An 18,202-nucleotide genomic window follows, 5' to 3' on the forward strand; every position below is an offset into this window, starting at 1 on the left:
GATGACATTTTAGTCTAGTTTTAGTCAATGATTTTAATCTATATATTTATTTTTATATTATTGTTACCTTATAGACTCAAGAATACATCCATTAGACTAAAGACAGATGCTCTGCTTATTTATTTTCGGTTCCCACACACTATATGTATTTATTTGTTTATTTCGGGCATGTCAATTAAATCATCATCATCACAGTCCATCTTAGTTCAAATAATACAATACACATACACAGAAACTTTGATGAACCAGCAAATGGGCACATTACTTTTGTCATGGTCAAAAGGGGTAAAATGCTCACCTGTAAAATTCTTAATGAGATCAGGTAACTGCCACTAAAAGTTGTCCATTAAAACGACCTGGGGGAACAAACAGAGCAATGTAGAGCTTGGCAATAAAAGTGAACAATCAAACCCACTGCTTTACCTCTCCCCACAACACACACACAACTTGACTAGCAGGGTAGTTAAGCACACTGGGAACGGCCGCGCCGGCACAGACACGACAATTTTTATGTTGTTTTTACCTGTAAGAGGGCCGTGTAGCTGCGTGTAGAAGAAATAAATTAGACAAGCCGTCTCTCTTGTGCTTGTGGAGCAGCTTCAATTGACTTTAATAAGCGCCATTTGCTGCGGGCACCGCGCCCGTTTCCAGTGTACTTTGCGCGCAACTTTACTGTGTTGACTAGGCCGCGTTAGCCGTGGCTAGCGACCAGCTAACTGCTAGTGGCCGCGATAACTTCGCTACTAGTCTAACTGTGGTACGGTTGGTCATTTTCAACAAGCCGAAACCAATGCGTGCTATAATAGAAGTTGAGACCAAAAGATGACAGAGAAGTGCGAAACAACACGGAAGCCCAAATGTTGTTTAACGAATTGTGATTAACTAGCAACGGGGACACATGGACACAAAAAAAGTTTACGTGATATCAATACTGTGCAACCGTGTAATGTTACAGCTATAATCTTCGCTAACAACATATCCATACCTTGAATACACGAGGCGAATCGTTTCCGATGGAGTTCGAGTTCACAGGCACGGGAGAGTCAGGAGAAGCACAGGGAGCGCGAGGCGGTGATCCAAATCAGGCGAGGGAGGGAGAAGTTGAGATCGCTGCACCCCAAGTTCCAAACTCCGCCCACTGCACTTCTTCTTCTTCTTCTCATATGATTCCAGGCCAAAGTCACCGATATAAAGCTCCAGCATTGCCCATCATTTCCAGAGAATTTATTTCAAACGGCAGACAGCCATTGAGCCAATTTCACCACATTGAATCATAATTTATTATTATTATTATTATTATTATTATTATTATTATTATTACCACCACCACCAACGACTGTGTATGGTCATAGTCACAGCATGCTTAAGTATTTACCTCAAAAAGGTAAAGGACGCATTTTATGTAGGAAGATGTGTGATTATAAAGTATGTTAATGAGATTACTCCATAAAATACTCCCTGTCAAGAAAAAAAATAAAGTTTGACTAAAAAAAAAACACACAAGTCTCAAACCCAAAAATTGGGTTACTCTCTGAAAAACAACCCAAAAATGGTGCATAACCTTGAAAACCCAGAAATTGGGTTAAAATAGTAGCCCTATAACCCAATAAATGGGTTACTCTCTATAAAAATAACCCCAAAATTTAACTCAACACTAATAACCCATAAATTGGGTTACCAAAATAACCCAACATTTTTTAGTGTGTAAGGGATACATGTGTTACACTTTACAATAAGGGTCCAGAAAGCATTCACTAATGGTTAACTATGGTTAAGTAATGCTTATGAGGCACTCCTACATATTTATTAAGGTTTATGTCAGGTTACTAATGTTAAGTAATACCTTACTTAAGGTTAGGTAAGGGCTATCTAATGACATACACAGCACAGCATTAGTAAATGATTACTTAAGACTCTAAATAATTGTTAATTAATGCCCATCCAGGTAACATGTACACCATTTGTAAATGATTACTAGAGACATTATTAACGTTTTACTAATATATTAACTAATGTATTAATTAATACTGAGTAATGCATACATAAGGATAACTAATTACATTATGTAACTTTTATTAATGCTTAATAATGTATTAATTAACTCTGAGCGGTAGACATTAATTAACTGCTTATTAATGCATTTATTAATGTTAATTCATCAAATCAAATCAAATCAAATCAAATTTTATTTGTATAGCCCAAATTCACAAATCACAGTTTGCCTCAGAGGGCTTTACAATCTGTACAGAGACGACACCCTCTGTCCTTCGACCCTCGATTCGAGTGAGGAAAAACTTGCCCCCCAAAAAACCCTTTTAACAGGGAAAAAATGTGGAAGAAACCTCAGGAAGAGCCACAGAGGAGGGATCCCTCTCCCAGGACGGACAGACGTGCAATAGATGTCACATGTACAGAGCAGATCAACGAGATCACAACGTATACAATTATAATAGATGGTTGACAGGAACAAAAGTACATAAAGAGGTATTACAGCAATAATAATGAAATGCACATAATGATTAAGTCTACTCCTAAAGGTAGAGAGGGTGTCCGCCTCCCGGACCAAAACAGGAAGATGGTTCCACAGAAGAGGAGCTTGGTAACTGAAGGCTCTGGCTCCCATTCTGCTTTTGAAGACTTTAGGAACTACAAGTAATCCTGCGTTCTGGGAGCGTAATGCTCTAGTTGGGTAATAGGGTAGTATGAGCTCCTTGAGATATGATGGTGCCTGACCATTAACAGCTTTGTAAGTGAGGAGAAGGATTTTAAACTCTATTCTTGATTTTACAGGGAGCCAGTGCAGAGAGGCCAATACAGGAGTAATATGATCTCTTTTCTTAGTTCCTGTCAGTACACGTGCTGCAGCATTCTGGACCAGCTGGAGACTCTTTAGAGACTTGTTAGGGCAGCCTGATAATAGAGAATTACAATAGTCCAGCCTGGAAGTAACAAATGCATGGACTAGCTTTTCTGCGTCTTTTTGAGACAGGATGGGCCTGATTTTTGCAGTGTTACGTAGATGAAAAAATGCAGACCTTGAAATTTGTTTTATGTGGGAGTTGAAGGACATATCTTGATCAAAGATAACTCCCAGATTCCTGACGGTGTGTAAAAAAACAACACAAAAACTAGTGGTAAGTGGGATGTGAGGATTCAGATGTGAAGCCCCGACAGTATAAATATGTTACAGATCAATAATAAAAAACTATGGTCTTGTATTTCTTTCCTTAGTGTTTTATTAATGTATTCCATTTATTGATGTAGTCTGAGAGGGACAGGTCTGCTCAGATGATTTGTAAACATCAGCAAACTGATATAATGATGATTTATGTGAGAATTTATGAAAAAAAACAAAAACAAATCACAGATGGCCTATTGCTCAGTGCCATAATAAACACCAACTGTGTACAAACTGATAATGTGTCTGATAAGATTGAAATCAATCAGAATCAGATCTAACAGGATGTAAGTGTTTCTGTGACTTCCTGCACAGACTGAAGGCTGCTGGAAAACTGTCCGACTTGATCGCAGCCATTCGGCTCTGCCCACTGCTGCTGCCGCCTGATCTTGACCGCTTTCCAGCTGAGGCGCAGTTGATCTGGAACGAGCCTACTTACCTTTCACCATTGTTTGGGGTCCTTCACTATATTTGTGATCATGTCACATCCTGCCTGATGACATGTAAAAAATGCCACATAAAAATTGCTTCAGATTACTTGTTACCCAGATGATGTTTGCTGACTGCCCGTTTTGGGACAAAATGATCGACTGGATGTCATATTTTTGAAAGATTTTAGTCTGTCCTTTGCAGCTCTCATACGATGATGCCTGTGGAGATTTTATGTATTTTTAGATTTTTTGACCAGCAGGTTCGGATCATCCAGTTTGCCATTTTGTGACCGTTATGTTGAATAATTCTTGAACTTCGAAACACCCTCAGTATATTTTCGTATCATTTGATAAACAGAGATGAAAAGATTCAATAAATGTGTTTATAATGAACATTTTTCTTAATTTTCCTTCAAAAGTGCTTTGGACTGTAATCTCCCTGCTTTCTAATTTCGGTTCATCAAACACATGGCCTTAAAGCTGAAGCTGCAAGATCCACGTGACAGAGATCAATTCACATTCACATTAACTCGTGCTGCATCTCATTTACCTGTTTACCTTCCACTCTGTCACAATGAAGACAACAAAAGAAGGTTGATCGCTACAACCTGTTTTTGTGCTAAGAAAGAAGTAATTGAGACTATTGATGTATTTCTATTTTTACGTGAACACACAATACAGTAAACAAAAATATAATCAGAATATTGAAAAATATGGCATGGGCAGTCATTTAAAACAATGGAGACATTCTCCATTCCGTATGAATGGAGGGGTTTGTGTCTAAAACAGGAAGCATTTTTAATGAATTAGGAAAATTCCAATATCTTGTGATCCAGAGATGGAAGCTGCAGAAGATGGAGAAACAAGACTCCTTGCATCTCTGGTTAACCCTTAGAAAGGCCAGCCAATTTTATAAACACAACTTCTTTTTAATGTATTTGTTCTTTCTGAACTTTTGAGTTTAAACCTATACAGTCTGCTCAAAATAAAAAAAACATGAACTTAACACAAAGAGGAAATGTAAAAACCAAACAGACAGCTGTCAGTGTAGGCATACATATGGTGTTCACACTTGACAAAAGGACTGAAACACACCAGAATGAATCTGTTTGATTTGAAATCATATATATTAAAAACATGAAAAAACAAGAGTGAAAGCAAAGCTCTTGAGTCTCTCACTTCAGAAGAAATGTCTTTGGTCTTCAGTCTTCACATTGTTATTGATGCAATGAATGAACAAAAGTCAAATGTCAAAAGGTTCAGAGAATAGTGTCCAGTAGTAAAACTTTACTGTTACACAAACATAAGTTTGCACCTTTACAATACATAAAAGTGACCATATAAAAATCTCTGATGCACATATTGAAACTATGACCCAATCGTGACTGTAACTCAGAATTGGACCATGACGTACAATAATATGGTACTGCTCAAAAGCACCTAAGATATAGCTGTATTTCATGTTCACAAATGCTAGATTGTCTGTTGTGATAAAATATAGCTGCTCCACAACATACAGTGTGTTGTTCATGGCTGACGAGAGTACATGAGGACTGGTCTAAGAGCTGTCTCAGTCTCTGACCTGAAGACATCCACACCATTACACCCAATTGCAAGTGTGACAAGACAACTTCTCATATTCTCTGCATTTCCTGAATATTGGTAACTTTCAGCAGCAGTCTCTAGTCATAATATGAACATGTTAGAAGGATAAGTTCGAATGCCCATATGTGCACCAAAAGAGTTTTAGGTTGCTGTAATTGTTCCTCCTGTCCATATTGGCTTCGCATTTATACCTCCCTAATGGGACCACACTTTATGAAAGTCAAAGTATCAGCAGTAGTATCTCGTTAGAAAAAGGGATTTTTTTTCATACTGGCAAATACCCTCAATCTGCTTAAGGCTCATAGACTGTTTAGACTTGGTATCAACATGAGTCCTGAGGGATCCAAACAAGTGGACAGTTCTAAGTAAAGGTGCCACATGCCACAAGTGGACACATTTGAGATTCGATTGCCCTGGGTTACATTGAAGGAACACCTACTTAAATTACATAAATTAAGTTTTTGGCCTCTCTAACTTGCCAAGATAAGCAGCAGTTGTTTGTGAACACAGTCTGTTTCAACAATTATAACCATTGAACTAGTAACAAAATCAACAAACAACAAAATAAACACCTCAAAATCTCATTTGTGCCTCCTTGTAGAAAGTGTCAGTTTGTGGCAGCATGGCTGTACCAGCCTGTCTGCTTCTGTGTCTAAAGTACTAAAGTGTTACCTGCCAACATTTAGCAGCTATTTGAACACACTGTTTACACTGATTTCACCATTTACACTCAATTTATTAAAGAAAAAACATTTTATTGATGCTAAACATGTCAAATTTTACAAATACTGTAAACAATAACCGCTACTTCTGTGCCCATCAAGAAGTCCCCAGACTCCCTTAAAAAAATTGCTTAAAGTTGTTAAGTTAGGGGAAACATTATAAGCTTTATAAATCACTGTCAAAATTCTTAATAATTTGGGCCTTCTTGTTTCAGCATATATTATACATTACAATTTTTAAAAGTAACACTTTTCATATTATCTGTCTGAACATTAGAATGCATTTCAACAGAGAATAGGGACTTTTTGTGCACCATTGCTTACAAATTTGGATGTATTAAAGATATCACTTCACAGCCAGTACAGATAGGAGAAATGATTACAGGAAAACAAGAACTCTTTCAGTGTCCATTTTCCATGTGAGCATTGTATTTCTATTGACGTAAACATCAGAACCTATGCCTTAATGTGTGCTGAGACAGAACATAAGCCAAATTTTCACATGAATTTTGCTGGACTGTGTGCAGTCCATGTTGAGTGTTCACAAATAGAGACAGACGTTCATTGTAGCTAGGACAAACAATGTGTGTGTGAAGTGGCTGTGTGTGTGTCATCTCTGACTTATCTCAGAAGTGAAGAACTCACAAAGTTCTTGGTGAGTTCTTCCTTTTATTTTCTTTCATTCTCACCCTTATTTTTCTTATCTCTATATTTTTATAAAGCAGATTCATGAAGTGCCAGGATGAGCAGCCATTTAACACTCAGGCTGGCAAATTTCCAACTTGCATGGACACACCTTTCAAATTCACATCTATTGATTCCTAGTCAGGTCCACTGCAGGCAAAAAATACATAGTGTTCTGTCTAAACACCTTTAGGACACACTGTAATGTCTAAATCGATCTGAGCTTCCCTCTTCTTATCTAAAATAGAGGTGCTTTTACTAGTTTGAGAGAATTGCCTTGTTTTTTTTTATTTATTATGTATTACAGAAGCCCAGCTCCATCATATTTTAGCCCATTTCATCTTTATTTAAATGAAGGACATGGAAACCCTACCAACCCTTATGTCTTCTTGTCTTATTTTGTTCCTCTGCTTTCTATTTAAAGCAAAAATCACCCTCCTGCACCCTTTTGTCACCATTTTACAGCTAACCTGTATTGATTAACTACCAAATGTTCTTCTGAGCATGTCACTATTACAAGTGTAGCCTATGAACAATTTAAAAACTGGATCAGTTCCATTTGTTTGTTGTTGTTTTTTCAAATATGAAGCACCATTGAGCATGATATACATGGCAGAGCTGCACGGATCCAGTCATCTCAGAGTCTCCCCCAAGTGGATTAGATTCCTGCTGCTCAGATTTCAGATTCACAGATTTTTAGCACCAGTGATGACAATTTGAATGTGTTCCTGGTTTACAGCTCATCACTTGAGCAGTCAACAGAGACCTTGCTAGAATCATACTGCAGTGAAACTTGGCACAAATGTCCCACCAGTCTCTCTCTGGTAACAGGTTTATGCCTCTGCATAAGGCAGGTGATACTGCTCTTCCCTCTTGTTACACCGCTTGGCTACGATTGCCAGGTACAGCACCAGCAGAATGAGCCAGTAGCAGGCGTAGAGTATCGTCCCTGCTATCAACAAGGCTTTCTCTGTCTCACTGAATGGCTCCTGTGTTTCACAGTAGATTGTATATGCCACACCTCCAAGCAGCACCAAAGCCCACACTGTGACAGGCACAGCACCGATGAAGTTGACCACGATCGTCCTGCGGCCTGAAGTGCCCCATCCAGCCTTGTTGATGGTGAGCAAGGCAAACATTTTGGCAGGGAGCAAGCTGGACATATAGAGCAGAGAGTAGAGTGACATGAAGATCATGACCAGGCTGCCACGCAGGAAACAGGCATAGGTGGCCTTCACCATCCCAACCAGCTGGACTGTCAATAAGAACAGCAAGATGTTCCACAACCTTCCACGATAAAAGAGATGGATGACTGTGGCAACCAAGAAGAAGGGAAAGAAGCCAGTGACCACTGACTCATAGGTCATCCAGAGGCTGTGCTTGTGGAACCACAGGGCATTGTAGAGCCACTCACGGAAGTAAGACTTGCTCCATCGAGTCTGCTGGTTGAGCCAACGTAGATACTGGGTTGGTGTTTCAGTCTGGCACTGTGATCGCGCTGTAAATTTAGTCTTGTAGCCGAAGCTGAGCACCCGATTGGTGAGGTGGCGGTCATCACCAAAGCTGCACTTGGAGCCTAGGAAGGTCTGGTGGTACCAGGGCTCAAGGAAGCGCTGGAGCAAAGAGCTCCTGTACATCCCCAGAGGGCCGCTGATACACTGGACACATCCAAAGTAGGACTGGCATGCCCGCTCAATGTTGAAGGCCATCCAGTAGCGCACGCTACTGAGGAAGGAGATCCACGAGTCATACTTGTTAAGGATCTGGAGGACAGGAAAATGTGGAGAAATTAGTACAAAAAACATTTGGTTTAAAGTACATTAAGGTTTAAGGTTTGATAAAGTAATGCATGTAATCAATGCAATCAGCACCTACTGGCTAATTGACAACTTTCCTCTTCTCCGCTCGGATTCACAGCCACACTCCACTGTTCTTTCTCTCCTACAAACGAGTCTGTTAATGTCACAATGTGACATATTTTAGGGCGCTACAAATTCTGTCCAAATTCTATCCTATTATACTAATACTTTTAGTATTATTATTAATATTCATATCTCAATTCGTAAAGCTGCTGTGGCTGCTGTATCCCCCTGCCTCCCATCTGTCCCACAGCTTCTCTCCCCCATGAGATGACTTTTGTTGTCAATTATTGATTGATTGATTGATTGATTGATTGATCGATCCATATACAAAAAGCCTGAAAAGCTGGCAGTTAAAACGGAGGTACAGAGAATCGTTGCACATCCGGTTTGGAACATTCTGAAAACCTGCCAGTTCACAGCAAAGCTAGGCCAGATTGTGTATCGTCTTTATTGCAAGTACTTTCAAGTTTCAACTCATCATGTCGCAAATCTTTGGTCTGAACAGGGCTTTACAACTAGGGTTGGGCACCGTTCACATTTGAACCAATACTTATACTAGTACTTGGCATTCGGTACCCGTACCTAACAGTGTATTCTTGAGGGAATTTACTCTTTAATCTAATCTCTCATATTATGTTAGCGTACTAAACAGCCTGTTGGTATGGAATTTCGAAAGCAGCCAGGAGCTGAGTTTTGGCTAATGCTGGCAAAACTGCTAAGGTAACATCAATCAAGACTGTGAAAAGTACATTTATCAACAACTTCTCCAACTAGCAAGTTACTTACAAATATGTTGATGAAGATGATGATACCTCTTGAGGAAGGTTTAACTCTCCTCTCTCCCTAACCCTATCAAACACGATACACTCTAAGGCGTTTGGATATATTTGATGTTGGACCAGGTGTTTCCTCAGGTTAGGGTTAGGGTTGCCCTGCTCAGCTCTGTATTTCGCATTACAAATATTGCAGCGAGTGTTGCACTGATTCATTGTGACAGGGCTGATGTCTGGCTCTCCTCTTTCTCTCTAAAACATAATTCTGAAAAAGGAAAGGCAGAAGCGACTGTCAGAAATTGAAACTGAACTATCACAATTGGAACTTGCCTACAGGACTTCCTCCAGCCCTTTCACCTTACAAAATATTCTTAAACTTAACTATGAATATAACACTATCCTATCCAGTCAGGTATGTAATCAATTGTTTAAGATCAGGCAGAAACATTTCGAGTTGGGGGATAAGCCCCATGAATTACTGGCCCAACAGTTAAGAGGCTTGCAAGCTAGTAGAGCCATTCACAAGATTAAATCAAAGACTGGAGAACGAGTTATTGATCCTTAAAGTATAAACGATCGCTTTAGGGAACATTAAACAGAGTTATACATGTCAAAAGCAAAAGGGAACGTTTCTGATTGGCTGGGACTCCCTAAACTAAGTGAGGCTGCTCGAGAAGCTTTGAATTCTGACATCACCACACAAGAGATTCTGGATGCTATAAAATCATTTCCCAATGGCAAGGCCGCTGGCCCAGATGGTTTTAAAAATTGAAATGTATAAAAAAAATTCTCTGAAGATTGCTCCCCTTCTTTTGAGGATGTTCAATCATTGACTTGGAACCCAGAAATTTCCACCCACATTATATGAAGCCAATATTTCATTATTATTAAAAGAAGGTAGGGATGAAACTGAGCCTTCATCTTTTCGTCCTATCGCACTATTGAACTCAGATATGAAATTTTTTACCAAGTTATTAGCAAATAGGTTAAATAAATATATATCATCCATCATTCACACTGATCAAACTGGCTTTGTCCCTAATAGATTTTCTTTTTTTAATGTCAGAAGATTGATGAATATAATGTAGATATGTATAATGTGAATATATTGTATGTACAATCATAGGTATAGTAAGGGTTCGATCAAGTGGAATGGGCATATATGGTAAAGGCTTTGGAGGAGTTTGGATTTGGTAGTCAATTTGTATCGTGGATTACAATGTTATATGCTCACCCATCTTCCTCCATTCTCAAAAATCAAGAAAGATCAGTGCCGTTCTGATTACATTGCGGTACACGCCAGGGCTGCCCCCTCAGCCCATTGCTCTTTGCCATTGCTATTGAGATACTAATGGCAACAGTGCCATTAGTATCAGGAATCACCCTTCTATTGAACCCATCTGGCTGGGTAATGTGGATCACCATATTTCCCTATATGCGGACGATGTTGATATGAAAAATATCACAACCAGAGAAATCAGTTCCTGCTTTGTTGGATCTTATTAGAACATTTGGTGAAGTTTCGGGATACACAATTAACTGGCAGAAGAGTGAATTCATGTTGCTGGGCGCTGATCTCAACACTGAATTTTTGCATAATCTCCCGTTCAAAGTTACAGACAGGCTGAAGTATCTTGGTGTAGTTTTGCCAAAAGACCCTAAACTGATTTTTAAGCTGAACTTTCTTGAGAAAGTGGAGAAACTGAAGAGGGACATTGAAAAATGGAGGACTCTTCCTCTTTCTATGGTGGGTCGAATAAATGCCATCAAAATGGTTTTCCTACCGAGGTTCTTGTATCTTTTTCAAAATGTACCTATTTTTTTGGCACAACCTTTTTTCAAATCTTTGGATTCGATAGTTCTGTCTTTTATTTGGGGCTTTAAAGCTCACAGAATTTCAAAAACTCATTTACATAAACCAGGGGAAATGGGTGGGTTAGGACTACCATATTTTCTGCATTAGTACTGGGCAGCAAATGCTAGAGCCCTTGTTTATTGGCAGGAAGGATATAATATGGAGGTATCTGCCAAGACTCCCCCCTGGGTTGCCACTGAAATGAGTGATATCAAAAACAGTTCTCTTCCAGCACTTCTATTCTCAACACCCAGATCTCCTGCAACTGTTAAGATGGATAATATGATAATTTTCAATTGCTTAAAAATATGGCAGCAAATTAGGAAGGGCTGCAGACTACCAGACACTTCTATCCATGCCCCAGTATATCGCAACCAAGCATTCTCTCCGTCCCTCTCGGACGGGACTCCAACAAACAGTTGGAGGCTAAGGGGTTTAGTCACTCTGAAAGATCTGTATATTAATACACAGTTTGCCACATTTGCTCAGTTAAAAGCAAGTTTTCTCTTCCCACAACACATTTTTTCCGATATTTGCAGATTAAGAATTATGTCCGTCACTGTGTGCCTAACTTTGAGTCCCTTCCGGAAGATAAAATGATTTATAAGCTTTTGTTGGGTCCACCTGAATCAAAAAAAATGGTGTCTGTCTTTGTAAATATATTCTTTGAACAAACGGTTTATGCTACACACTCTTTGAAAAACTCCTGGGAGGAGGAGCTGGGAATTCAGATTGGAGATGATGTTTGGAAGGAGAGCCTTGGTAGGGCCTGATCTTGCTCTATTCACACCAGGCACCAGTTAATCCAATTTTAGGTGATGCACAGGCTTCATTACTCAAAAACTAAACTGCAGAGAATCTTTCCCACAATTTCCTCTCTGTGTGACCAATGTAAATCTGCAGAGGGCTCTCTGACTCACCTCTTTTGGACATGTCCGAAACTGTATAATTTTTGGTGTAACATTTTATTTAAGTGGTTTTCTGACATGTATAGCTGTGTGTTTGAACCTGACCCAATGATTGCATTATTTGGGATTTCTCCTTCTCTACTTAAACATAGAGTTTTGGTGCAAAGCACAATTATGTATGGAATGATAATTGCAAAGAAAATGATTTTAAAACTCTGGAACTCAGATACTGTGCCCCAGTTTAAGATCTGGTTAAGTGAGCTCATTGGTATATTGCATATGGAGAAGGTTCGATATGGCATGATGGACAATCTTAATACATTTCTGGCTCACCTTGATAAATATAACTGATCTTGACTAGTAAGGGAGTTCATAGAGTGCCATCCACCTTTATCATCTCTGTTTAGTATTTGTGTTAATATTCTAGGGTCAGTGATGCAGCAGTGTACTAAATTATTGTTTTCAAATACGCCCTGTTTTTTTGTGTGTGTGTTCTATTTTGCTTGTTGTTTCTACTCCGTCTTTTTTTCTGTGTTTGTTTTCTGTAACTTGTCTTATACAAAATTCTAATAAAAATATATTAAAAAAACCAAACAAACAAAAAACATAACTCTAAAGATGTGTTCTCGGGTACCGAAATTTGGCACAGATAACACAAATAGGTACTTGGTAATTTGGTCGTTACCCTTAAAAGTACTGAGTTCAGTGCCTAAACCTATTTACAATATGTGGTAGTGGTAGCTTTCAATCACCTTCCTTGGTGGCACCCAAGTTAGTGAGTTGACTTTCAAACCAAACATTTGTGTCTTTGGCCATCATTATACTTGTCATTTCTTTTGTACCTGCACGTCTCCACCAACTGCTCCCACCATTGGATCTTCCTCAAGAATCTTCAGCATTTCTATTGTACATGCTGGGTCTAGAACTGTGTCTGAGTCACACACCTAAAAGTACAACAAGCACACAGGGTACAGTAATGCTCAGGGTCAAACACAGTTTCAAAAATATACAAGCATTGGACAAATTAAGGCTGCAGGTGCTGCAGAGCACTGAGTAGTATTAATGCTGAAATCCATGAGAGAAATGAGAGGCTGCGGACAGAGATTCCAGCTGGTTCATTGTAACTGCACATAATCATGTGCAACAGCTGGCTATGAAGAGTGAGTTGATTAAACACAGGTCCATCAGTTTGGAATGTGAATAATTAAATTCTTTATATGAGACAGATTTTCAATTAATGTTGTAAACTGTTGTATGGTCAATGGAATTAAGGTGAGACACAGAAGTTGAAAAACAGCTGATTTAAATAATATCTGGTTGGAGTGTGCAGATGAATATAAATGGATTGTCACTGATGGCTTTGTGAAATGTGATTATTTTTGGCTACTGGTACACACCCTCAGCCAGCCCTATGTTCACAGGGTGTTTAATTGGGTTTTTAGTCAAAATACTCTGTTAACATACATTTCTTCTTCTTTCAGAGATGAAAATATTTCAAAGTCAGTCTAACTAAACCAAACAAAAGTTACACACCAGTGACATGGAAAGATGACAAGCAGTTATTAGGACAATACTACATATACACAAATTGACCAAAGTGGTCTAAACTCATCAAAACATAATTTGGTCGGTGAGTTGATTCTTCAACATGGATCTCAGGTTTGAATTTTGAGAAAAGGTTCCCTCTGTCATTCAGTGTTTGTCACCTTAATAGAAGAGGATTGGAGACATTAGAAACATTTTAATGTCTATTTGGGTTCCAACTTCAATCGGAAAATTAATTGAGTTTATTGTCAGAATTTTAACCTTACATCTTAGAAACCACATTTAAACAAATGCCTTTCTTTTATGAATGTTTCACTCATTGTTCATTTCTAGCAATGCTAGTGACAAGGTTCTGACAATGTCTGTCTGTCAATCCACCATTGGTCCCGACTTAAATTTTCTTGACAACGTCTGGAGAATTGCCATTAATTTTTTACAGACATGGTGACCCTCTGACCTGCTGGTGATGCTAATTGAAAAGTCAAAGTTTTCCTTTCTCCTATGAAATATCTCAACATAATTGATGGCTTGACAAAAAAAATTAATTCAATTCATGGTTCCCAGATAATGTAGTGTTGGTCATCCCCAAACATTTCCCCATAGGAAATACATACTAATTTAAGTGAAACTGTTGAGGCCATCACTGAGTAAACAAGTTTCTCAGACCTCTGCATATAGTGCAATACATTTTTAAATTCCACCTCCCTCTGTAAATATTGATTATCAAAGAATGCTATCATGAGTAGATGGTACAGTTATGTCAGGCTCCGAACAGCCAGTGGCAAAGCTGCGCAACAGAGATACACCTGCATGCCATGGACATTCAACAGTGAAAGTATTTCTACCTATGTGTGGAAACATCTGAAAGATATTAGGATCCATAAACAAGCAATTTGACTTGATTGAACAGAAACCTTAAACACTAAACTCACAAGGTGACAAAGGCCGAAAAACTGATATAACTTTCCATACCAGCAGGTGGCAGTAGTCTGTATTTGTCATTTAAAGCAACATTATGTAACTTTTTTACCTTTAAATACCAGCCTCATTATAATTCTGATGGTACAGTGTCTTGTAATAGGGTGAATATTGTCTCTGTGACTGCCATGCCACCCCCATCACTTGTTTCTGCACTACGTAACTTCAGTGAGAGGATAGGATCACAGCGTTACATACATGTTTACCTCATGACACCATTTTCACTCCACTCTGGCTAATATAGCGACTATTAATCAAGAATATGATTTAAAAAAAGTTGCAAATGGCACTGGTGAAGTGGCTGAGATGCAAAATAACCGCACTAAATAGGTAAAATCACAGACACTACAGTGACAGGCTATCAAGAGGCTATCCCTTTCTTTTTCTGTTGCTGTTTTTTGCCTTGTGCAGTTCATGCTCTTCGCTTAGCTTAACAGCCAATCAGAGTGATTTCTCTCACTGATGGGCTTTGGATTGGATCAATAGACTCAGTCATCTGAAAAGCTGCCAAGAAGGGCCAATTTGTGTCAGCTTGATGGCTGACCAGTGACCTGGTGTTTCAGGGCCCTACCACCAAATACTTGCCAACAAATGACATTCCGTCAGCAGCTGTGCTTTGTGTTTAGTGCTCAATAGCAGACATTAGTATGCTTACATGATAAACTATAATGCTATAACATAGTGAACATTACAGTATACCATACATCCGCATGGCAACATTGTCATTTCATGTTAGCACGCTCATGTTTGCATTGACCTTAAAGCAGCCTTACACAGAGCAGCGAGCATGGCTGTTGACTCTCAGTACTTTTAATTTGACCTTTTACTTTTACTTCATGATGTAACTTTACTCTCAGTATTTACCCTTAGTGCAAAAATCAGAGAGAGAAATGTGAAATTAATAGGATCCTCTAGCATTTTTGTATTGCAGTTCGATCAAGTAAAAGGACTCAATTGAGACAGATTCTTTGAGACAATTTTTAAAACTGAAGCTGGAAATCCAAGATATGTTGACTTTTTGGGACTTTTTTGAAATTCCCCATAATGCAAGCAATATCATCTTTTCATTAGGTCCTCTGTACCTGGGATGCACCATGTCTGTCAGACTCCAACACCTCTAGTTTGCAACAGCGCCACTATGGAGAGAATCTTGTTCCTCTATTATTCAATCAAATAGAATAGATTTGAAACCAAAAAAGAGATTTGAGAGCAAAAGAGAGTAAGTGGCAATCAATTTTTTTTTTTTTGAGATCGAAACAGAACAGGTTGCAATTGAAAAAAAAATATGAGAGAGCATATTTCTTCAACTTCAATCAAAACTCAAAACCATTTTGCTTATAAATCAGTCCTCTTTGCTTTCAAGTTAAAAACCTTTGCTTGCAGATCAGTCCTCTTTGGTTGCAAATTCTAAAGTTTTGCTTGCGAATTCAACTGTACTTGATGGGTGGGGCCTACGCTGGTGGATGAGAGAAGAGTTTCTATTGGCTGGTTTGACCTGGCTCCAGCGCCAGCTACGCCTTCCGCATTACACCCACTTCCCCCTTGTGCTGTGCTGCTTGGAGGTAGAGTTTAGATTCTGCCCAAGCCCGGACTTATTTCCCACCACTATCCTCGGGCCGGGTTGGGCCCTTGATCAAGCATTTGTGTATGTTTTTTTTTTAATCATTACTTTATTCATTTGCGATCCATTCCGTTCTGAATAAACAAACAACGCAGTGTACATGCTTCGTCCTTGTTGCATTATTCATTAAGATAATTGTAAACAGATTTCTGTAGTTCAAACAACTCGGAGTTGTAGTTGAGAGCGTCAGTTATAACAGCTCACTGTGGGCTGGTGAAGGGGAAGGTGATGGTCCACTTTAGTGCGGTGCCTCCGGTTACTCAAGAGACAGCAGGCAGCATGTGGGGGTTTCCACACGGCACTTTTATTCATAATACTGACCACACCATGCCAGGTCTCTACGGCACTAGATGTTACAGGTATACGCAAACGATCCAGGCCGAGGTTCTTGCACCAACACTTTACTAAATAAAGACAAAATAAAATGGGGAGTCTTCTCTCTGTCAGCAGCATCCTGTCTCATGGGGAGCGGAAGTACACCTGCTCTTCTTCATCGTACAGGTTACATTACCCACTAAACAAAAGGAGGCTACATTGAATAACTCTGACTGTTACGCCACGTATTAAAAAATTGTCGGGTTTAAATCGGGCTCGGGCTCATAATTACAGTTAATGTGTCGGGCCGGGTCGGGCTTGGACACAACGTACACAGGCTCGGGTAGGGTCGGGCTTGATTTTTTGGGCCTGATCTAAGCTCTACAAGTTGATAGCCTGCTGCTCTTGCAACGCTTCCCATAAGTAATGAATTGCGCTATATATCATTGGCTACAGCCTGCCGTACATTCACAACAACAACAACACAGGTAATGAATTATAATACCCTGCTGCTGCAAGCACACTGATTAGCAGCATCATGGTTGTCTCTGCTAGTCACGGCCTGAGCAGAGTAGCCTAATGAGTGAGTGAATTACAGGGAGGCGTATACAACGTAGGGCTGTGATTTAAACATTTAGTGTTGCATGGTACTCGCGGTGCTAACACGTCACGGTTCCTACACAACAGTACTACCGTGGATTACTAAACTACCTCAACTAAACTCCTCCCGGCTCCGTTCTCACTACAGCTGTTCTAATGTCAACAAACAGTGGTGCTGAAATGTGCGTTTCTCTTCTATAGCCTACACATTCTACATCTCGGAGGCCAAAAGCATCATTCAGTGTCATTTAAGTCGGACCGTCTGACGCAGCTGCTCCTGTATAGACCAGTAATGCTGGCTGGTTAGAAATATGTGCGTGAATTTGTTAAATTATTCGCCACGTGTGTTTGTTGACATTAGAACAGCTGTAGTGAGAACGGGACCCGGGAGGAGTAGCAGCAGCCGGCTACACAGTGGAAACTGGCACCGCGTTCAGCGGTAGTTTAGTAATCCACGGTAGTACTGTTGTGTAGGAACCGTGACGTGTTGGCACCGCGAGTACCATGCAACACTAAATGTTTAAATCACAGCCCTACGTTGTATACGCCTCCCTGTAATTCACTCACTCATTAGGCTACTCTGCTCAGGCCGTGACTAGCAGAGACAACCATGATGCTGCTAATCAGTGTGCTTGCAGCAGCAGGGCATTATAATTCATTACTTGTTGTTGTTGTTGTTGTTGTTATTGTGAATGTACGGCAGGCTGTAGCCAACGATATATAGCGCAATTCATTACTTTTGGGAAACGTTTCAAGAGCAACAGGCTATCAACTTACCTCCAAGCAGTGCAGCACAAGGGAGAAGTGGGTGTAATGCGGAAGGCATAGCTGGCGCTGGAGCCAGGTCAAACCAGCCAATAGAAACTCTTCTCTCATCCACCAGCGTAGGCTGGTGGATACAGTTGAATTCAATGCAGTTGAATTCGCAAGCAAAACTTTGAAATTGCAACCAAAGAGGACTGATCTGCAAGCTAAGGTTTTTAACTTGAAAGCAAAGAGGACTGATTTGCAAGCAAAGGTTTTTAACTTGAAAGCAAAGAGGACTGATTTATAAGCAAAATGGTTTTGAGTTTTGATTGAAGTTGAAGAAATATGCTCTCTCATATTTTTTTTTCAATTGCAACC

The 18,202-nt window shown here is 39.6% G+C and overlaps 1 protein-coding gene across 1 annotated transcript in view; it reads right to left on the minus strand.

The window, feature by feature from the left end:
• Nucleotides 1-4,507: 4,507 nt before the first annotated feature.
• Nucleotides 4,508-18,202, minus strand: part of has3 (hyaluronan synthase 3) — a 28,594-nt gene continuing 14,899 nt past the window's right edge. Inside the window, exons 4-5 of the mRNA XM_084363814.1 lie at nt 12,861-12,962; nt 4,508-8,383 (exon numbers count right to left, since the gene is read on the minus strand). Of these exons, the coding sequence (XP_084219940.1) occupies nt 7,454-8,383; nt 12,861-12,962 (1,032 nt within the window). The 3' untranslated portion in view covers nt 4,508-7,453. The remainder of the gene's footprint in view (nt 8,384-12,860; nt 12,963-18,202) is intronic.

Source organism: Pagrus pagrus, assembly GCF_965226575.1.
Source record: "Pagrus pagrus genome assembly, chromosome: 10".
Classification (NCBI taxonomy): domain Eukaryota; kingdom Metazoa; phylum Chordata; class Actinopteri; order Spariformes; family Sparidae; genus Pagrus; species Pagrus pagrus.